This window comes from Manis pentadactyla, chromosome 1, assembly GCF_030020395.1.
Source record: "Manis pentadactyla isolate mManPen7 chromosome 1, mManPen7.hap1, whole genome shotgun sequence".
Classification (NCBI taxonomy): domain Eukaryota; kingdom Metazoa; phylum Chordata; class Mammalia; order Pholidota; family Manidae; genus Manis; species Manis pentadactyla.
In genome coordinates, this window is record NC_080019.1 from 218,977,002 (window position 1) to 218,999,580 (window position 22,579).

A 22,579-nucleotide genomic window follows, 5' to 3' on the forward strand; every position below is an offset into this window, starting at 1 on the left:
AACATGGGTTCCCCTGCCTGATGTCACTTGTTGATGAACCACCGTATGTTCACAATAGTTTCATTCTTGGTGTAATTAATAGAAAATTAGTTTCTAAAAGTAAAATTGGGTCAGAAATGGAGATTATTAAAATGTACAATTGCAAAAGCCTGACCCTGTAAACCCCATTTACACAACCGAGTTCCGAAATGCTTTTGAGTGCTTGATGACTCACTGAGGCTTCCTCCTCTGGCTGGTTTAGTGTAGGCAAGAGGTTAGCCGATGAGGGGAAATTAAAACAGTGTTGTACATTATATTGTTACCAGCCATCCAAAAGCCTATTTTGTATGCAAGACAGCAAGGCCAAGATATATGGAGAGCCCTAGGCTAAGTACAGAAGATAATTACATTTGGAATTTTACTGAGTTAAGTCATTTACAGCTTCAAATAGTTGCAGAGAAAAATCAGCCAAAACACACTTAAACTTTTTGTTGTGACTTTTCAGGATTGAAAGAATTTTTTTAAATTAGTTATCGTCTTCTATGACAAATTACATTTTTTTAGTAAGATTGTCTCAAAAGTTATTTTCTTTAGCTAGTTAGCATTTTTCCATTCATAGTACAGATAACGAACTCTCTGTAGGGTATTCATTCAGGCAGAGGGTAGGTACATCATGAAATCTCCAAATTTCGACCTGTCTTTGGAAACATCTTTAAAGTGAGCATGTTTATTGGGAAGGAGAAAAGTAGTGTATCCCACCCCCAAAGCCTATGATTGGTATACAGTAAGGCCTTGAAAAACTGGATTCGAAAGAGCAAACTATATGGATTTTGCTGCCTAGATTTATATGTATTGGTGGGGGTGCTTCTAAAGGAACACAACTTCCTGCATTTATTTACTGACTTGCTAAAATCCCTAATGATCGGCTGGAGTAAGTATTGAGCAGGGCTGTCATGGCTCCTGAGGCCAGCACCGCAGACTCGCGTGTGAGCACTGGGCCGGTATCACTCTGGAACCAAGTGTCTAGCTGACTCATTATTTCTCACCTTCCGCAGAGCACCGGTGGGAGAAGGGATGGAGTTAGATCATCAGTAAGTCAAGTCTCCCGGCAGCTTTGATGTTGCTTTTTGGTGGGTGTGGCCCGGGAGTAGTCCAGACTGACAGAAGAATCTTTGTTTTAGGGATTTCATGTATTCATAGATTTCCCTTATCCTTCAGCCCTCAGTCCATAGAAGGCAGGTTTTTTAACATGGGATAGGAATCAAAGATGAGTGGAAGAAGAGAGAAGCTAATTCTGAAGGTTTCCAGTTCTTCAAAGCTTGGGAATTATTAGGGCAATGACATAGTACTTCTCAGGAATAAGGGTTGGCAGACTACAGCCCGTGAGCCAGATGCATAAGCCGAGAAAGAGCTTTACATCTTGAAGATTTGGAATGGGGAAGGACAAGGGACATGAAATTCAGACTTCACTGTCCATACATAATGTACTGAGACCCGACCATGCCCACCACCTACGCGTTATCTGTGGCCACTTCTGCCCTGCCACAGAAAAGTTGAGTGAGTACCCAGGGCCTTTGAAGCTGAAAATATTTACTATCTGGCTGGCCCTTGCAGAAGTTTGCCAGGCAATTCCTGGTCTAGAGGATCAGGAAAAAAAAAACAACCTGGTCTAGAGGATCAGGAAAAAAAAAAAAAAACATCACATGATTAGCAGCTTGTTTCCTCAGGTTCCTGGCTGCCTAAGGGTCTGATGGCCCCTTCTTACCGCTTTCTTTTTTGCCTTGGTATATAAAACCAGTCCGCTCACCATGTCGGTGAGTTTCCTCAACCGCAAGTTCACATGACGAGCACCTAGTGATCTTGGGGGTCATGGAAAGCTGGCTGAGGAATAGTCATTCATTGATGCCCTTATCTTCACAGTCATTTAGCAAACATTAACCAGAGACTATAATAACAGCAGGAACCTCCTTGCAGCCAGAAGGGTGTATGAGAGTGAGTAGAACAGAGAGAGCTGCACTCCTGATTTTCACACCCTGAGAGAAAAGGAAACTGTAAACAAACAGTTCTCCAGCGGGCGTCCGTTCCTTGGGTGGTGCTAGCTGACACGGCTGGGTTCTTGAGAACACCAGAAACATGCCCAAAAGAGAGTCTCAGTGCTGGACAGGGGCCAAACCCAGAAAGATTTTTATCCATTAGTTATTATTCAAGCTGATAAAACACTCAAGAAAGTGGCATCAGGTTTTAGTATTTGCAGAAGCCTCACCCCGAGGCAGAGCTGAAGAGCTGCCCTCGTGCGGGATTAGATGGAGGGTCTTCGGGTTGCAGACATGGCACATTTGGGGGATTTGGGGTAAGGCGCAGCCCTCCTCACAGCTAGACTCATTGGAGGCTTCCCAGGTGTCGAATGTTCGGCGTCTCCGGTTTGCGCTGTCCCATCTGCCATTGCATGTGCCTCTGGCTAGGGATGTACTGTTTGACCGACTGCACAGCAGTCACTGTTGCTGAGCACCGGGGAGGCGGGGTCCCCGCACTGCGGGGACGCTCAGCAGGGAGCGCCTGTGTTCGGAGTGCCTACCCATCTGTTGCCCTTGGTGCGGCCCCCATTCTCTCAGCAGCGGAATAAGGTTTCAGCTCATCTGCAGAGGATGCCCCGTACAAGACCCACCCCAGGGCCACTTCTGCTTCCCTTAAAGAAGGCCTTTTTCTCAGTTCCATGAAATAACCTGAATCTCCAAGTAACTCAAAGTGTATTACAAAATTACCGTTTATTAACATGAATCTGAAAAATGGTTGTACCACTTAGCACAACAGGCAAGAGCAGTCAGTTCCCACAGGGCCATCCCTGTAATAGAGAAGGGGATGTCTCCCCCACCACCCAGACCTGCAGGCCTCTCTCTCTGTAGAGGAGTACTTAGGTCTCTGGCGTCTACATCTGGGAGGGAGGTCACCCCACCTGTGTGCTCCCACTGTGAAAACACACCCAGTAAGCTCACATTGGGTCTTAACAATATCGATCGACAAAGGTTCGTTATGTCTGCTGTGGAGAATCACTGTGAGAGGATCCCCAGGACGATTTGGGGGGCCGGTCAGCACCACATGTGACCCCAGCTCGGGAAAGTCACTCCAGTGCCTCCCCATCTACCTTTGTGGGTCGCCACTTCTAAACCCCAGAGGTAGAAGGCTCTTGTATTTCTTACCTCCCTAAAGAAATAGCTGCAGGTTTTTTTTTGCTTTTTTTTAAACAACCATTGTTAGCCTTAGGGAATTGTGGCTAGAGATGTTCCCCTTCTGGGTGTGACCTGGCTAATACTACACTGAATCAAATCACTCTTATGATTGTACTGGGGAGAGCTTGGGCATCCTGGCAGAAAGCAAGATGATGGGTTATGGACGTAGTTCTGTCTGATCATCAAGGTGCATGTGATGCATCTGTATTGTTTCGATCTGTGTTGAAGATACCAAATATAAATAAAACTATAAATATGTTTCCTTAGCAATGGACTTGTGTAGACCCAGTTAACAGAGAAAGGTTGGTTAATTCATTTCTCAGGGTATACCCTGTTTCTGGTGTCACTGAGAGGGAAGGGGCATCAGAAAGCACTTCTCAGTGAGCATTCTGAGCCTTTTCGAGTATCTGCCTACCTCCCATTGTTACACAGTTGTAGTTTTTTTACCTTTTTTCAGTGGGCTAGATGGTGGTTAACCCCATCTCTGACCTGGAAGCCGACATAAGCCAGGAGACACTGTTGAATGCCTTGCACTGTACAGACAGACAACCACCATCAGGACAGAGGGACAGCACAGAAACCACTTGGGTCCTGGGCATGGCTTTCTGGGGTCAGGGAATGCCTTTTAAGATTTCCTCTGTTAGATGTTCTCTTTAGACAGATCCATCTGGATGATATGCAGACAGGGAGAAGTGTTAGAACTGGAAGGGAAAAAAAAATGTCCCCACAATCAATATGCATGGGCTTATATATTATCTAGGGCATGAAATGTACACTCCTCCCACAACACATACACGCAGGCACAAGACAGAGGAGCAGAGACACGAACTGGAAACACAAGGCCAGGATTGTAAGGAAGTAGTCGAGGCTTCCCCAATAGCACATAGTGTCTACACATACCAGCCTAGTGATTTAAATCCATATTAATCCATATTAATTACCTGGGTTTACTCAGGTTGGACATGTTTATGAGGTCTCTCAACCATTAAGCTGTGGGTGAGATACCATAAGAGGAATCTCATTGGCTGGAATGAAATTCCATGTTGGGAAAAGGGAAGATCTGATTTCACAGACAAGAAAAAAGTCTTCAGCCAGATTTACCGTTCTTAGAAAGCTGGGATTCTCAATGGTATAGGTACGGTTTTCTGGCCACATGTATTGGTTTGAATAATCATGTGACCTGCTGAGTTGCAGCACATCTTCTCTGATGTATGAAGATGGGTTTTGAATGAAAGAGGAGAAGCCTTAGAGATCTGTGTTTCATCATGTCTGTGGATCAGCCTGCGTCAGGGGACAGTGCTCAGAACAGGCTTCATACGATCCCTCAGCCCACAGACCTTTTACAGTGAAGATGGGAAGCAGCCCAGAGAAAGGAGTCACCAAATTGAGGGGGTTGGTGTGCTTGGCCCGGGCCGGAGCGGGTGCCTGTTGTTCCTCCTACCTTGAGTCCATTCCTGACTGTCGATCAAGCCCCTGGTGCTGTGAGCACTGGCTGCAGAGGAGGCAGGCGGCCTCTTCCAGCGTGTGTGCCACTGAGGAGGGGGTGCACACCAGCCCGCCTTCCGCTGCCCACCAGGCAGGGTTTCCGAGACGGAGGGAGGTGTTGTGGAGGGGGGATGGGGGCAAGGGCTGTTGGCAAGGCCACTCCAGGCCAAGGGAACCATTAAAGGCTTTGCCTGGGTTGTAGGCGGAGGGAGGAGGAGGGTGCTTAAGTGCATCTCTCTCTCCCCCAAGAAGTAGGTGAACCAACCCTACTAAGCAGTTTGCTTACCTGGGACTTGGGACTTGCAGTTTCAAAACTGGGGAAGTCCTGGCCAAGCTGAAGAGAGCTGGCACTCTGACGTTCATTTTGAACGGGCTGGCTGTGGACGAGACCTGTTGAATGCCCCAGGTTCTGCTTTTAATTGTTTCATGAAGGAGCTTGAAAACCACTCGATAGAATATTTACTGAGCTCCTACTATGTGCCAGTTGCTATCCTGGGGCTTCAGACCTTGGTTCACTGACTCCCCGCGGTCCTCCTGTGAGTAAATACTGCCCTGTTCCCTCAACCCTAAGAGTCATTTTTTAAAGGAAAAATAACAATATTTGGAAATCAGTATACATCTTACATTTAATGAACATATCTCTGGCACTCTACCATTACTTCTACCATTTATTTCTTCTTGATCTTTGAAGAGGTTAGGGATCTTACAGTCACTGACCTCTTAAGAGTCAAAAAAATAATTTCTTGCGCCCTTCCCTTACAGACGAGGAAACCGGGGTTTAGAAGTTCTGAGGACTTGGTTCAAAGCCAGTGGCAAATAATGGGCAGCATGCAGGACGGCAGCCCAGACTCTGAGGCCTGTGCTCCTTGGTGGCGTGTGCTGGAGGCTTCTACCCAGCGCCTCCGTGGCCTAGTGGGCCTCTGTGCACACACCCAGGCGTCACAGGCCACTGCTTTTAAAGCTTGGCTAGTGAGGCCGTGCCCTTCTCTGCCTCTTGGAGCTCGCTCCTGCGCGACCCGTGACAGCAGGGCATGCTGGAGTTGGTGACACCAGGCTCACTCCGGGGTTCTCTACGTCACCTACACCGGGAACTGTAAGCTGCAAGAAAATAATCTGCTGGGAGGAGCATGCGCAGGTTTCTACAGCAGAGAGAGACTTTAAGCCTAAGCAGATCAGTTACTCTGAAGACTTCACATGTGGTCACTCTGTCATTAGCAGCATTACTTAATGATCACACTAGCCTCCTGGACTTCCCCAAACGTGTTCTCTGTAATGTGCCCCCCACTGCAGATTGGACAGTTCCTCAGAGCAGTGGCCTTGCAAAGCATCAGACCCTCCCTGAGTGAACTCAGAGCGCGCTGGGGAAAGCGGGGCCCCCAGGGTATCCTGGCTTCATTTTGCCACTGCTTTGTGACTGGAGCCAAGAAAAAGGAGAGAGTGAGTCTCTGGGCTTCTCACTTCCATGTCCCTTGAAAACCAAGACACTCATTTTTCATAATTTAAAATCCTGCTCAACTCTGGGAGCATTAGAATTCCTAGACTATGACTGAGTATTAGTGTACGTCTGCTTTGAATGTCAAGAGAGTCTTTAATAATAACATGTAAAGAATGTTAAGATGGTGACAGAATAAAACCTGAGTGCCTCGGTCGGTGTTAAAGAATTGTTCACAGGTTTCCCCTGTGCTGAGTTTTGAAGGCACGTGAACGACCATAGTTTGATAAAGTGGGTAGAAAATTACTGTATGGTAAACAGTTTGGTAGGAGAATGTCATTTCTACTCTTTATACTGTTGAGTTTGGATTTTCCCTTGTTTTTGTTCTTTTGAGCATACGTACTTCATAGGCCTGGAGGACTGGGTGCACACTGCCTCAGTCAGTTGTGTTTGGCCCGCTTTACTAGACCAGATGACTGAGGAAACCTCCCGGCTGCTGTTGAAGGCGCTCTGTCCGTGGGAGAGCGCAGGGTCTCGCAGACCTGCCTCATCCAACTTGGGCACTTGGTGTCCTTCTGAAAACCACCTGGTCCTGTGTCCCTGCTCACAAATGGGCTCCCTGCTTGCTCAGACCACACAGCACTCCCTCCGTGGAGGGTCGGCACCAGTAGTTGAGCATCAGGGTGGGTGGGAGGGGAAGACCTGTGTTTTCAGTGAGTATGTGGCATGATTCGTGTGATCCTGCTGCAGCCGGAGAGTCAGACCAGGGGTCAAGTACCTGGGATTCTAGTCTTCTTTCTGCCCCTCCCCAGCTCCATCACCTCAGGTAAATTCACCCTGTGAGCCTCAGTTTCCCCAATTAGAAAATAACAATGATAGGATCAGATGGTCTGGAAAAGCCACAGCTGCACCGGCTTCCGTGACATCAGAAGAGCAACTTGGCCCCTTCTTCTCCTCTGTCCTCAGTCATTCTAACATTTTTACATATCCAGAATCCTTCATTTATTTCAGAAGAATTTTGTTTCTCACACATAAGAACCGCCAAATTGGGCTTAAAATGATTAGTCCTCCTGACAACATATAAAATGATCATGTTAAATGAACCTAAAACCGTGTTCACTTTTCTCTGCTAAAAGAATGCATTTAATCTCCTCCGTCTGTCTTGAAGATGTCAAGTGGAGCCGCTGGCCTTCGGCAGTTCCCGGGTCCTGCGTGATGCCCGTGCCCTGGTCTTTCACGGCCTGGTCTATCTTCAAACCCACTTTGAGGCCACGGCTAATAAAAGAGAGGATGGCCTGTGTCAGCCAGGGGGAGAAAAGGCATTTCCTAGGATGAGGGAAAGATACAGTGAGAACCAAGGGACTGAGTCCATAAGAAATGGGCTTCATCTCTGCTGTGCTTTTCATTCCATGCTTTTAAATAACACAGTTCTCTCCCCAGTTAGCCCAACTGCAAACGGCATCGAACCCTCGTTATGTTGATCCAGATTCCAAACATACAGTCAGCCAGTAGAAGTCTAGCTAGCTGAGACCAATTTAACTTTCCTTTAAAAAAAACATGAGATTTTTTGAGCGCTCACAAGGCACTGAACTCTGTGCTAAGCTTGTTAGTGCAGGGGTTTACCTAATCTTAAAACAGCCCTTCAAAGGTCAAAGGTGATTATTCCATATTTAGAAGGAAAAGCTAAATTCTGGAAGGGGGTAGCTAATGTGCTCAGAGTCACAGAGCAGAACTTGAATCTAGCCTAGCCTGTGGCGTCCACATCCTTAGCCCCTGTTCAGCTCTGCTGTCATTCTGCAGGCTTGGTGAATGAACTTGCTCATTTACAAAAACACTGTCCCCTTAATGTGGGGCGTGTTGCCATTCCTTCAGTACCAACTGCTGCTTCAGCACCCACCAGGAAGGCTTTTAGAGAATGATTCTCTTTTGATAATGTAACATAAGAGACATTTTTAAGTTTACCAAGTATACTTTTTGTTGACCTTTGGGCTGAATTTCTCATCTTCTTTTTCTTTGCTTTTCATGGAATTCAGTTTATGAAGGAATGCTGGCATATACTTGGTAATATTAAATGTTTGTATTCTCATAATAATGAAAGGGTGCCGTGAAAATTGATAGGGACAGTGAGCTTATACAATAATGGCATAAGAAGTAATAAAAAAATCAAAGCTTTTTGAAGGGCCAGTGAGTATTTATAAATGCCAGACAGCCACTGTAGAGAGAGGATATGGTTTCAATAGGTGTGAATGTTTAGCCTTTTTGCCTTAAAAAAAAAGTGATTTTGGCAGGTTTTTTTCTTGAATTGGTAAAACAGTTTGTGTTAGAATTAGAGCTGTAATTGATGAGAAAAATCCACAACTCATCTGAGAAAATATCACACGCCAGTTTGCACTAGTCAAACAAAAACAAGGTGGATTGTCGCCTTTGTCTGTAACCTTGCCCATCTTTTTTATAGTGAAGCAGAAGTAGGCAGGTAGGGTTGAGGTGACGCAAAATAAGGAACCCTGGTGATACTCAAAGTAGACAGTGAATCCTAAGTAATATCCTTATGGCAAAATAAGATGTCCCCTATGGCGGTGACCTCCGGGGTCACGCATGTGGCTGTGTGTACAAACCCTAGGTATGTGTTTGCAGCGTGGTGTTAACTGCCTTTGACCAGTGAAAGGTCAGCTTGGTAGACATTTGGATTCAGTATAGAAGTGGTGAGTCCGTTGGATGTTGGGAATTTGGGTTTCCTTCTGCTTGGTGTCAGTAATTGCTACGTCAGCCATGTTTACTCCCAAATGAGGTTACAATTAATATTCACCAGACACTTCAGTAAATATCTCCTCTCACCCTGTACTTTAAGTTCGGGACTGCAGACGATTACTTAAAGAGAGTGACATATATGCCTTAATTTGTTCTGCCCATGATAGTTTTTTTTAAAAAAAGCATTTTAAAAAAAATCGTAAGAATATTTTAGCTTTAATATCTAAAACCCTAGAACACTTACATAAAGAAACAAGTAACTGCAGGAAAGTAGCATTTTAATTGTCCTAACTGAGCCACTTTGGAAAACTAAATTCCTTTAGCATTATGTGTTCGAGCATCTTTTGGTTTGGCCCTTCAATAACTTACTAAAGAACAGAGGATGAATAACATAAAGTGGCTCCTAATATGGTATCATTTTCATTTCCTGTTTGTTGAAAGATAGATAAATGCTAACACTGTAAGGCTTTTTTTCTTCTTAATTTATTCCTCCCTGAACCACAAGGGAATACAAAGAAAAAAAAAAAAGCCGCTGTGATAAGGCTTGAGTCATGCAGTCAGTTAAGATGAGCTGAGGGCTTTTTCTCCTTTGCTTTTTTTTTTTTTTTGTACCTTTGCCCTTTGCTTTACTTTTCCCCAGTTCCTAAAACAGCCCTCCTCCCTTAGAAAACACCTTTATTTAAAATGTGAGTCACATGTGGTCTTTATTTTGGAATAATTGGACTTACAAAAAATTAGTCGCTATTTATCAGATTTGAGGTTAATTGTGTGACATACGAGGAATGAGTTGCTCCTTAGTTGTCAGGCACGGCTTTGGACACAGGGTCCACAGAAGCACTGACTCCTTCTCACCCCCTGCCCTGCCCCCACTCTCCAAGGCCCCCTGCCTGTCCCTGGAGAGCCACAGCTGTGCTCTGAACCATGCCCTTGCCTTTCGGGGACACACACTCCCCACTTCTTTTACAGAGGTAATTATTATTGTGCCTGGAATGTTTGTTGGGAGCACCCTGGCTGCAGACATCTCTGCTGCAGCGTCCTCACCACATAATTGATGGGCCAGAGGGCAGTTCTGCCCTAAAAGAAAGAAAACCACTGGCTGACAGTTTGGTTTGGCCGTTTGTTGGTTTCATCACCTGTTTGGCAGTTAGGCTTCATTTCTCATTTGATGCAGCCCCTCTGCTGCTGTGTTATATAAATCTCAGCCCTCGTCATGGTCTGCAGAGTAGCGTGGATCTCTGAGCGCGCAGTGCCGGGAGAGCTGGGGACGCCTCGCAGGCACGGACGGGGCGCCGGGAGCACACGGCCCTGCCACAGCTCGGCGACGCAGTAGGAAGCTCAGGCACAGGCATGCACGTGTTCTAGGGTTCGGAAGCCGATAACCTCTTTTAATGAAGACAGACATTTTAGAGAGAAAGAGGGTAATGCCGCATGAGGAGACGAGTCGACAAGAAAGCAAACAAACCTGTAATACTATGAACTAAGGCCTTTGGAGACACGAGCATAGGTACAAGCCGCAAAATAAAATCGTTTGGGTTTTTTTTGCAGTATTGCCATGAGTCTACACTATGCATTTTAAACATATTCATATATTTCATATTTCTTAATAAAATCTCTTCTTGATTTTGTTGCTCATTTTTTATGTTTCATGTCGTTATTAGTGAATGTCCGTGTTTTAATTTTCGTGATTTTTTTCTTTTATGGCAGAATTGTCTCAGGGCCAGTTAGTTGTGTGGCATACATGCTTGTGGTAGAGATGCTGTGGCAAAACTACCTAGAACCAAATTATCATACATCCCCTGTGCCCAACTGTTGAACTATCATCATTGTGTTAATAAAGCAGTCCAAATAAAGTAGCACCCACCCAGTAGGTTGTATTTGAGTGCCTTCTATACATCCAGTGAGAAAGTTTGCCTGCAGGTGCTAAATTTTTTATAGAATGAGCAGATTTAAAATTTTAAGGTGAGATCAGCACGTAGTAGGTACTCACATATTGAATACGTGACTAAGGTTACTCTGCATTCACTTGAAACATGGGGACTTGATGCCCCATGTAGCCCCATGCCTGTCGGTGTCGCTGGTCAGCAGTGTCGGCCGTGCCTCCCCGTTAAGAAAGACGAAGTTAATTTTGCATAAGTACATCCATGTGTCTAGGAGTTTTTCCACAACCACAACAGGTGCAATTTATGAGTTTTAGCTACCTCGATCGTTTTTCTTTGGCTTCCTCATGAATAAGGTTGGTTAATAGGCATGATTCACGTTTTTGTCTTCTAGCTGTCTGTGCTACATGGGGCTCCCTGGTGCCAGCAGGTCTGGAACTCCCCAGTTAAAGGCTGATGTATCTTGTGTTGGGAAATCTTAACACTGACACCTCTAGTTACTTAGAGTTTGGCAGTGGTCGTATAGATTTCAAAATAATGAAGCAGTGAAAAAGATGTTGTCCCGTGTGCTGGTGCCATAATTTAATTTGGAGAATGTGTCATTTGGGATGTTCAGATAGTACAGTGTCTGTATTCAAAGCAGTAACACAGCCTTTTCTCCCTGCTAGCTCGCCAAAGACAAGGAGCGCCTGCAGGCCATGATGAGCCACCTGCACGTGAAGTCTTCGGAGCCCAAGGCCGCACCCCAGCCCGTAAGTCGTGGGCAGCCCTGCAGGGCGAGCCCTGTGGCGTTTCTTCTCTCCCTCCCATCCCAGGGATGGGAAGCAGGACAGCCTACCCTGGCAGCTTTGTGTTTTGAAGGACTTGTATTCAGTTGAGTGTTTTATTTATTCCCGTTAGGAGGAGGGCATTTAGGCATTTAGGGAGATCTGGAATGATGAGGTGTGGTCCTTGGCCTTGGGGCCCCACAAGCAGCCCGCCCTTACGACAGGTGATTTGGTGCTACACACGGTACTAAAATACATGAGGAGAGCTCACTGGGATGATAAAAAACAAGAACAGAAACTTTTCTGAGTGTGGGAATGCCGAGCCAGACCGTGAAGGCAGAAGATAGGCATTTGAGAATGAGTAGCAAGAGACAGTGGGTGTAAGAGGAGTGGTAGTCTGGTCTGACTGCAGCAGAGGAAGGACGTAGGACACAGACCGTCAGAAGGAAAAGTTAAAATTGTGGCTAGCATCTAATGGTTACTTAAGAGTCTGAAGTGAAAATCATTCATTCACAGTTAGGAGACCAAACATGGTATATTGAATTACATGTAACTTTTAGGAATCTCCTGTTTCTTGCTTTATTCCCTTTTATTTTACCTTGAAGCACAGACATTTAATATCAAAGCAGAAGGATGGTATCTAAACCCCAAATCCTGGCTTGGGCCTCATTCCTTGTTATGAATTGATTGCATTAATAGTTGTAGTTCTCATATGCTTAAATTTCTAAAAATCTCCTAGTCGCTTCCACTGATTATGCAAAATGGAGAGGGTGCTTTGCTTCTTGATTTTTAAGATTTGTAAAATTTAAAGGTACACTGCCTTTATTTGATTTTGCTTGGAGTCACTGTGTGAAAATTAATTGAGCGTTGACAATCTATAGTTAGTACCAGCAATTTTAATCAATATGCAATGATGCAGCATAATGGCACAGTATTGGTTTATCTGTTTTGACTGATTTTTTTTCTATAAATAAAGCAAACATACACCCATATATGTATGATTTATGGTGATAGAAATAAAACGGAGTCAGACTATTAACCCAGCAAATATGGTAGCCTGCCAAGATGCAGTTGGCAGACAAAATTAATGTCTGAAACAGAACACATTACTGAGATATAGGACATAAAATCATTAAACACTTTGCGCATCCACTTTTCCTAGGAAAAGGCCCTTAGTTTCCATGTATTTTGCAATAAGTCGCTCTAGGGCTGGATGTGGAGGCTGCCACAGGAACAGGAAGCACCAGGCCTCTCGATAGTGTGGAGTAAGCAGTCACCTGAGCTGTCTGCGCTGCTCTTAGCAACCCCTCCTGGCGAGGGGATCCTGAGAATAATACCAGCCCAGCTAGGCAAATGGGCAAGACCCTAAAAGGAGTTGGTTGAGTCCTCCAGTGGGCATGGCTGTTGGCTGAGGTTACTGATTGCCTTCGAACTCTCTGAAAGTGTTCTCCTGGCTTTTGTTTGAAATGGCTTTTTCTAGAAGGAAGGGTTTGAGTCTTGAGACCTAACAGCAAGGGGCAGAGTGAGACTGTCTCCTACTTCCTCCATGGACGAAAAACAGTAAATAGAATGATGTTTGGACTCGAGCACTCTAGGAATGGACTCACTTCAGATCATGGGGCTCCTTGGGAGGTAGAGGGATAAAAGCAAAAAAGGAATTGCAAAACCCCATGGGGCACTCAGCAGGCTACGGGGTGGGGATTGGCAGGGAGTGCCATATCTGTGGGCCTCCCTGAGCCACGGAAGGATGGCTGGGAACCTCCATGAGGACAGTGTTAAGCAGCCAATAAACAGGGAGAAGTAGTCATGGGGGAAATGCACAGAGAAGGAAGGTTTGTCTTGATCGGTATTTAAAAAAAAAATGTTTTACATTCTAGAAAATTATAACTTTGAAGGGGACCTCCCACTAAATTTATTTTTAACCGCTCTATTGAAAATTCTCTACCACTAGTCAACATTATCTCTTAGTAGCTCAGCACAGTATTTCTTTATTAAAAGAAATAGGCACGAATATTTTTGACTGAAAAATTAATAGCTTTTGAATTCATACACAGCAGGTTTTCTTTTGCAAAGAAGTCCAATATCGCTGCACAGCACTTCTATAACCATTTATTTAGAGTCCAAGTCAAACCTTTGACAGCTAGAGCAGCGCTACAAGCCAGTATAAAGAACTCCAAGATGTAAACCAACAATAGGCCGTCTGTGTGAGGTTCGCCATTGTCAAATACATAGATTGTTTGGATTAGTTTATGTAAATGTACTGTTGTATTACCCTTTGGAAAAAAAGATCACATTTGTGTATGAAAAGTGGTTCCCTTCACAGGCAGCATTATAAATTCCCTATCCTTTAACTTACATGTAAGAAGTAAAAATTGGTGCCTGACAAGCAGATATTGTGTGACATTCTGTTGCTGGTGTGAACCTGCCTTCTTTCCATTTATTGGAAAATAGAAAAAATTTTATTATAGATACCATCTTATAAATCTGGAATTATTAAAATATGTATGGGTGAGGCATTGGGAAATTAATTATAAAAGGTAGACGTGTAGTGTTTTGCATAAATTTTTACTTCCTTGCCTCCCCCCACTCCAAAAAAATAGGGAAGAAGAGGCTCACACATATAGCAACCCCTTAATTCTTTCAACTTTAGGGATACAGAGCTCTCTGATGGTCATTTCTAAAGTGCAGAGTATTCCCTTTGCCTGTAATTAATATATTCCACCTTAAGTATCGAATGCATGGTATATGTTTCAAGCGAGTATCCCTCTGGAATCTTTGATTAGAAATAAGCAGTCACCGGGAGCGTCAGTCTCACCATAGATGGGGACTTCCATGGTGCAGCTTTGCCAGTAAGTTTATGAAGTTTTTTCTTTTTTCCATTTCTGTTTAAGAGGAACTTCATGTTTATTTTAAATTCTTAGTCACTAAGTGATAGAATGCTTCACTGTAAACGTCTGTTGCTTTTCACTAAATGCCACTGGAGTGGTAAGTGTCACTTGTAGCCAGTCACTCCCATTGGCCTGCTCTTCTACCAGCTCATAGCCCTGGTTTCTGGATCGTATTGTGGAACTTGCCTTACAGCTGGATGGTCAGGGGATGGGCTTATCTCGGGACAGTCCCAAGGTTTTGGAACTGACAGGCCCGCACACACCTGGAAGCATCTAGGGGAACTGGACTGTGAGCTTTCAGCATTCCTGCCCCTCAGCCACCTTCAGCAGCTCTGAAATCTTTTAAACTAAAAAAAAAAAAAAAAAAAAAAACCTTCCTTTTTATAATTTATACCCAGGACACAAACTGCAGGGGGTTTTTGGGGGAAGGAAATTTCTGCATTTAAAATCAAACCTTCGCATCAGCAAATATTTACTGAGCATCTTACATAAAAACACAGAGTAGTAGTAAAACAGGAGACTTGCCTCTGCATTGAGGTGTGTGGGAGTCTTGCAGGACAAACTAGTAAATAAATACAAACACATGCTCTCAGTGCATGGATCATGCCGCGTGTGAGGAGAACCCCGGCCTAGGACGGCGAGGTTGGGGAAGCCTTCTGGGAGAGATGGACAGGAGGGAATGGGAAGGAGGCAGCCTCGCGAATCGTTGCTTGGTTAGGAAGTGGCACGTGTGTCTGTGTTTCTCCAGGGAAGGCATGTAATGGTGATCAGTGCGGAGGAAGGAAGGGAAGGCTGACACCAGATCATATAGGCTTTTCATTCTTACTTTCTTTGTAAGCTTTTGATTTTGTTAGGTCTGGGACCTACATGGGCAAAGATTTGTAAAGTTTACCAGAGTAGCCGTCAGTTGCAGCAGTCGGCGCATACAATGGGAAAAGCCTTTCTGACGGACGTTTAGAATGGCCAGATGTGTAGAGTTTTAAAAGATTCTTCTCTTTTCCTTGCTAAGGGAAGCAAAAGCAGAACAGCAGACAGTAGTGAACTGCCCCGGTGAGAATGATCGGTATTCTTTTGTTCCAGACTCCATACCATTCTCGAAGTCAACACCAAAATGAACTGCTTGGGGTTCCCCGTCTCTGCACCTTCCTGGCAGGGAGTTCACAGGGGACGCTTCCTTGGAGGGAGGTGCAACCCAGGGGACAAAACTAACAACGGCAGAAACAGCCTGTCTGTGTTAGGACTTTATGGAGTCATTGGGAATTTTTAAAAAGACTTCTCACTTTAGTGATGTCAGGGCAATTCCGTGCCTGATATTTTATCAGCTCTGTACACGAGAGGTGTGCTTTGCTCCAGGGTATCTCTACCACACCAGAAAACACCCAATCCTGGACAAACCACATTCTTCCGAGTTGGTGGGCAGGTAATTACAGTGTGGGCAGTATATCCTACTTTATGAAAATGCTATAAGATACTTACAGGAATTTGGATATTTGAAGCGAAATGTTGTATTACATTTTCCTTTTTGCACATTCCCTTTTCCCCTAAGCAGAGCAATTAGGGCCATTTTGAAATCGTTTTTAGCTCCTAGGAAAACAAAGTGTCCCCCCTTCGCAAAAGAGGGTCTCTTAACCCTGAAAGGAATGGCTGATCCTTTGGGCTGCTTGCCACCTCGCTTTAGAGTTGGAGAAATGATATTCGGCAGTCATAAAAGATTGTCAAGCACAGCCCGGCACAGACTAGTCTTACGTGCTGTTCCCCATTCCATGCCCCGTCGGCAGGAAGACTGTCAGTGAGGCCACCTTCCCCGGCGGTGCCGTCCACCGGCTGTCCGCCTGCAGCGGGGCCCAGTGGGGATGGGACAGAGTCAGGAGCCTCCCGCTGTCACGCCCGTGCCAGCTCCCCACGGTCTGCCCCGGCCCTGAACGCCAGTGACTCATGTCTAGAAACGCCATGCAGTTAAAGCAGGACCTGAACCCGTGCAGGCCAGTAAAACCAACCGCAGGAAAACGAGTTCCCTGAGCCTGAAGGTCCCTACTAGACAGCTGGGTCCCAGCGTGTTCTGGTTTCAGGTTTGTCTTTTGTTCTCAGAGTCTGTTTTCATGTGAGGCAAGAGCACAAACAAAAATAAAAATGAGTTCTTATGGGAATACTTAGGACAAGTCTGTTTCTGTCCGGGGTTTACATCAGTGGTTTGTTTATTTTTTAGAAATGTGAGTGACTCATCATCTTTAAAAGAGAGAGGAGGCTAGTGTCGAGAAACTAAAGATTAATCTTCTTAAAAAGGGGCTAAGCAGAATATCAGGCAGCCGATCCAGCTCCAGTCCTCTGGGGTGGGTCAGACTTCCAGGATGGTCCTTCCGTAACTGCCCTGGGGGGAAAGACAGTGGTTGAGAGCACACATAAATTAAAAAACGAAAACCCTCCAGCAATTTTAAGTGACACAAGAATTTAACTTCTGGCCAGAGTTTCAAGGAGATTATCTTTGCCGAATCCATCACATGATGGAAACTTGCCATGCAGAAAATATCAGAGTTGCTAACTTTGTTAAACATAGCAACTTCTTTTTAAATAGCAAATGAACACAATAAGAAAAATAGGAAAAGAAACCCTCCCTTCCATCCCTTCCATCCCTTCCAAACCCTACCATCCCTTCCTGCTCCATGCCCTGGAAAAAATTCTTCTCTTCTGACCTGAACTACAATCAGAAACACGAAGCCCATGTGCTTTCATTTCTAACTGATGCTTATGTTAAGATGCAGTAGTTTACAATTAAGATGAATATTTCAAGATCATGGCAAAACCCACAGCATTCCTGATAATGCTTTCCTCTTCTAACTGTGTAATTAATTTTTTTTTTTTTCCGGTCCACTGTTTAAAGAGAGACCTTCACTGACTAAGAGAGCAGGTTTGGTTTGAACACAGCCTGTCTTGAGAATCCTTCCCCATGCCCCATCTTCTCTCTGCCTTGTGATCTTCCTCCCTGAAGATGGTTTCTCCTCAAGACAAGCGTGCGGTCATCCAACAAAAGTTTAAAAGTTAATGAACTTGTGTCTCCGTTGCCGAGGTTGACATTTCATTAACTTTGTTGGTTCAGCCTTCAGATGAGTTCTCCAGGCCGAGCGCCGTGTTTGGGCTTTACAGCTTTTTGTTCTTCCTTCCCTCAACAGACTACAGTCATGTTTAATTTGGAATCTGGGCTCCTTTGGCAAATGAGCAATTAGAACAATTTTGTGGGAATATGTATATGTGTCATTAGTTTTCCTGCAAATTAACAGCAAGGGCAGAGGTCAGGCAGAAATTTTCCACTTGAGTGCAGCTCCTCTGGCGGGACTTGGCACTCGGAGTGGGAATGGGCACAGCTGCTCTCAGCCACCCTCTTCCTCTAGGAGCCGTCTTTTAATTAGTTTACCTCACAGCCGTCATTACAAATATTACTGCCTCCCCTCATCGAAATAAAATTACTGTTTCTACAAAATATTCCAGCGACATCTTGCACCACTGCACACTGATGGTGGGGTCACTCCAATGCAGCATTTAATCATTAGATCACCTCCATCCTCATCTCCTAATTAGAGTCCTTACAATACATTTTTATCTGGTAATTAGCTGAGATTGGCTGCTTCCTCTGTGGCTTATTAGAGACAGCCCAGCAGTGGGTGTGAATCACGGTGTCATTTGTCAAGCCTGGTAAGCAAGCCCCCTCTCTGCTCTCCTCTGGCTTGGCGTTTATTTCCATTCACTACCTAGGTTCAAAAGCCTCCAGAAAACTCTGCTGCACCTCTTTCATTTCTTTGTGGGTCGTGCTGATCTGGAGGGATTTTATTTTTCGTTGTTGCTTTTTGGTGTGAACAGTCCAGGTCTTAAGACCTTCGTAAGAGCTACGAGAATCCCATTCTTTGCACATTTTATGACGTGGTACCATGTGACTTGTCTACTCTTGCATGGGAGCATCAAAAGGTGGGCTTGCACTTACTGAACGTTGATGTGAGTTTTGAATTTTGGCTATGAAATCAGAACCCAGTGGACTTGATTTTCCTCCCCAAACTGGAAAGGTGAATGCACAGTTCCTGAGGACATGTGAACGTATGTTACAATTTTCTTTGTGTTTTTAGGAAAGCTATGGTGTATAGGGTAATGTTCTAAAGCAGAGAAGAAATGCCAGAAAGTCGAATGAGTCACCAGTGCCCCTTTATGGTTGCTGGGCATGTTTTCCTTGGCCGGTGTCTGCACCGGGTGGTGAGCTCTTCGGGAGCGACCACCGTGGGGTCTGTTCCTGTTCTTCTCATTTCAATTCCAGAGGCCTTATTGTTCGGTAATACTTATTGAATGTCATTTATAATCAGGGATAAAAGCTACTCACTGACTCCTTTCTAAAAAAGAAATCAGTGTTTATTTTTCCCATTAACTGGGCATAAGATGGTTATACAAAGGGCCTAGATTCACAAGTGTGTGTGTGACTTCAGGTCCAAGTTACGAATATGGGCAAGTTACTTAATCTCTTGGGAGCCTCAGTTTGCTGATCAGTTGACTGTGAGTAAAAGCCTCTCAAGTATGGTATGGTGTGAGATCACATGATGGCAAGTGGTTTAGAACATGATTTTTACAAACAGTACCCCTGGCTTCCCCAGTGTTCTCATATCCTTAGGCTAAGCAACATCTGAATTTTAAGAGCTGTGTATTTATTTATGAGTGCTGGCCTGTCGTGCACTAATTTCCTTGACCCGTTGCTTGGGCTGATGCTTAAACATACTCTTCCTGCCCTTGGTCAGTGATTAAGGCCCAAGGTAAAGAGCAGGTCAGGCCCAGCCTCCTCCCCTGGCTTCTCAGCTCTCTCTGTCCCCTGGCTGATACTCTGAACTCGTAGCACTTAGTTTGCAAATGTGTGTCATAAAGTCAGGTCTCCAGGAGTAATTAAAAAACTGCTCACAGCGTCTTCCCAGAGGGCCCAGGCACCTGGAAGAGCCGTACCAAGTCCGCAGCTTGCTCTCTTCACACGGGGTGCACGGGCTTGTCTGGCCTTGACTGAGTCAGCATTTGGAGCTGGGGGATGAAAAGGCAAGTGCAGCTAAAAGCTTGTAGCCCACCGTGCAATTCCTTGCACCATGTTTACAGTTTCCCATTAATGTCCACCCAGCGATACTTGAGCTTTCTTTTCCCCAGAGTCACTGCTTTGTTACGGCACTACTGCAGATGTGTAATATTGAGTCTTTGCAAAAATTTGGAACTCTTGTTTTAGTATGTTCTTTGATTATGATCTTGGAGGAATCTCATTGTTAACACCTTCCACAAAGACTGTCTTGTACTTAAGACTATTGTGCTGTTGAAATACTTAAGTGGTTTGAAATCAGGTTTGAGAAAATGTTACCAAGTCAGTCCACGCAGCTGAAGTTGCTGGGATTTGGGAGCGGCTTTGAGTGTCTCAGATAAGCTATTCTGTGTAAGCTCTAGTGGGTATGTTGGAAACAACCCAGTTCTTCAGCAGAGCCAGACTTAATATTTCTGTAACAAATTTTACGAAAGGGGAGGACAAAACCATTTGTCCATTATTAGTAAGAGAAGCACTTCAAGGTGAAGGCTAAACAGCTTAGAAAGAAGGAAGGCTCAAAACAGTGTCATTCGTTTGCCTCTCTGATACTTTTTCCAGATCTGGTGCAATAGATCATTCCGCTGTATTGCCCAACATTTGAAGTTCGAAGAAAAGAAAAAAATATACAGTTGTAGCTCTCTCATATGCCATTTTCTTTTTAAATTAATGGATTCCAATCCCATTTTTGATAGAGTTTAATGACGATTACACAGAAAGCTTTCAAAGATTAGTCCCTGCCAACTGATAGAACTAAACGATGGCATATCGGGGCCACTCTTCTTAGCTCGAGACACAGCCAGACATATCTGCAGAATTCCCAACCGTGGAGTTTCACTGCGGAGTGGAGTGGGCCAGCCCTCTGCCAGCCCGGCTGGAGCCGCTGGCCACATGTGGCTATTTCAGTAAAAGTGCACTTTGATAGAAAGTGGGTAAAAACAGTTCCTCACTTGCACCAGGGTGCTGCAAGAGGTTCCGCAGGGCGCTCGGGGCTCTGCTAGTGTTCCCCGACTGGCGTTTCCAAAGTGTGGTGCTCATTTGCACCCCAAGGATCTTTTCTCCTTCTCCGAGGTTTACAGGGCACCCTGAGCTATTCAAGAGGGCTCAAAGTCACGATGGCAATAATATTTTGACCCAGCGTTTCTCAGACTCGCTGGCCTCCTAACCTTTTTGTGTCTGCAGACACTCAGGCACCTAACGGTGTTTCTGGGGAAAACACCCGTCTCCTGAGGAAAGGAGAGCCCTGCCAGGGGCATTTTTATGCAGAAACTCTCCTATTTCAGTTGCTTATGAACATGTACTTCGGGAAATACAGCAAGCCAGGCAGCCCCTGTGTTATTTGTCCACTTTCAGATGTTTTCCTGAAGGTCTTCTAAGAATTGTGCTTTCTTCTCACAGCTGAATCTGGTATCAAGTGTCACACTCTCCAAGTCTGCATCAGAGGCTTCTCCGCAGAGCTTACCTCATACTCCAACGACCCCGACCGCCCCCATCACTCCCGTCACCCAAGGCCCCTCCGTCATCACCACCACCAGCATGCACACGGTGGGACCCATCCGCAGGCGGTACTCAGACAAATACAACGTGCCCATTTCTTCAGGTAGCTACTCCACGTGTGCCCCAGGTAGAACTGTGCTAGCCGAGTCTTGCAGTCCAGCCTCTTTTTAAAAAATGATAATTAATAGGACAATGATTCTTATTTAGCAGATATTGCGCAGAACCAAGAATTTTATAAGAACGCAGAAGTTAGACCACCATTTACATATGCATCTTTAATTAGGCAGGTAAGTAAACAATGAAGGTACACCAAAAGGTACATGTGCACGTGGGCATATCGATGACGTAGATTTAAAACCGTTTAGTATGCTAGCATGGTAAAATCATTTCTATAAGGTTTTTTAAAACTGCAATATATAACATAATTGCTTTTGATTAAGTATTACAATACGATGTGATTATTAGGAAATTCATTTCACACAACAGTGAAAATGAGCCTGTTTAAAGATGGCAAGTCAATTATCACAAGCTACAGTAATCTCTGATCCCTAGAATTAATCTGAGCTCTAAATAATTACTGAGCTTTAATCAGCTAGTGAAATGTTTTGCATTTCTCTTTGATTCTGCTTTATGAATGACTTATAAATTAATATTTCTGTACGGAAACAGAAATAAAAACTCAAAACAATTAGATACTTCCATTTTGAATTTTGCTATTGAACTGTTAAATACAACCATTAATCTTAGATCATTTTGTGAAACCTTTCTTAGGAGTTAGCTCTGAATCACGGTTCTTTTAGATTTTTCAAGAAACTGATGACGGTCCTGCTGACTTGGGTGTCACTCATTTCCTCCTGTTACTTTTGCTGTACAGGCCATTCTCGAATCTCCAGAAAAGCAACTAACACTAAATGAAATCTACAACTGGTTCACACGAATGTTTGCTTACTTCCGACGCAATGCCGCCACGTGGAAGGTAAGCTTGCTCACGGGCCTGTCGAGCCTGGGATCTGGCCATTTATAGAAGTGAATGTGGTGTTGGTCACATGCCGTTGTTCTAAGTTCCATTTATGTCGTTTTGACACACTCTAATTTTTAGGAATATTTGATTGAACAAAATTAATTCCCTTGGTGTTAAAATGCAGGGAAGGAAGACTTCTGGCGAGACCAGCCAATAAAGTCATGTCTCTCTGGCTGGAGTGTGTAGGGAAAAGGAACAGACAACACGGTCGTCCTACTAAAACCTCATACTCTTACATCCATCCCCCACCAGCCCCCATATATTTACAGAGATGCAGAGACAATGTTTTTTTAAACATTAGGAACCTGGAAAAATGATTCAACTTGACATAACCTTCATTGCTTGGATTAAAAAATGCTCCTTAACCTAGTGACAGAGTATCCAGTGTAGTCCAAGTACTAACACTGTATACAGGAATCATCATAGAAGAAAGAACACAATATAGTGAGAAAAGAGACTGTCGGAGATTCTCAGGTACACTGGGGAAGGAAGGTAGCTTCTGAGTTATGTAACCTCACTGCAACACAATTTGCTGTAAAATAGGTCACCAATAAGGCTGAAGGGTCACGTGGGGA

The 22,579-nt window shown here is 44.5% G+C and overlaps 1 protein-coding gene across 13 annotated transcripts in view; it reads left to right on the forward strand.

The window, feature by feature from the left end:
- The window catches only part of FOXP1 (forkhead box P1), a 568,729-nt gene that overhangs the window by 528,948 nt on the left and 17,202 nt on the right, over positions 1–22,579 (forward strand). For 12 of the 13 annotated variants that reach the window (XM_057507395.1, XM_057507378.1, XM_057507370.1 and 9 more), the window contains 4 exons: positions 11,417–11,500; positions 20,885–21,086; positions 21,191–21,270; positions 21,858–21,959. In XM_057507395.1, the coding sequence (XP_057363378.1) occupies positions 11,417–11,500; positions 20,885–21,086; positions 21,191–21,270; positions 21,858–21,959 (468 nt within the window). The remainder of the gene's footprint in view (positions 1–11,416; positions 11,501–20,884; positions 21,087–21,190; positions 21,271–21,857; positions 21,960–22,579) is intronic. The other variant, XM_036878330.2, reaches the window with a different exon arrangement.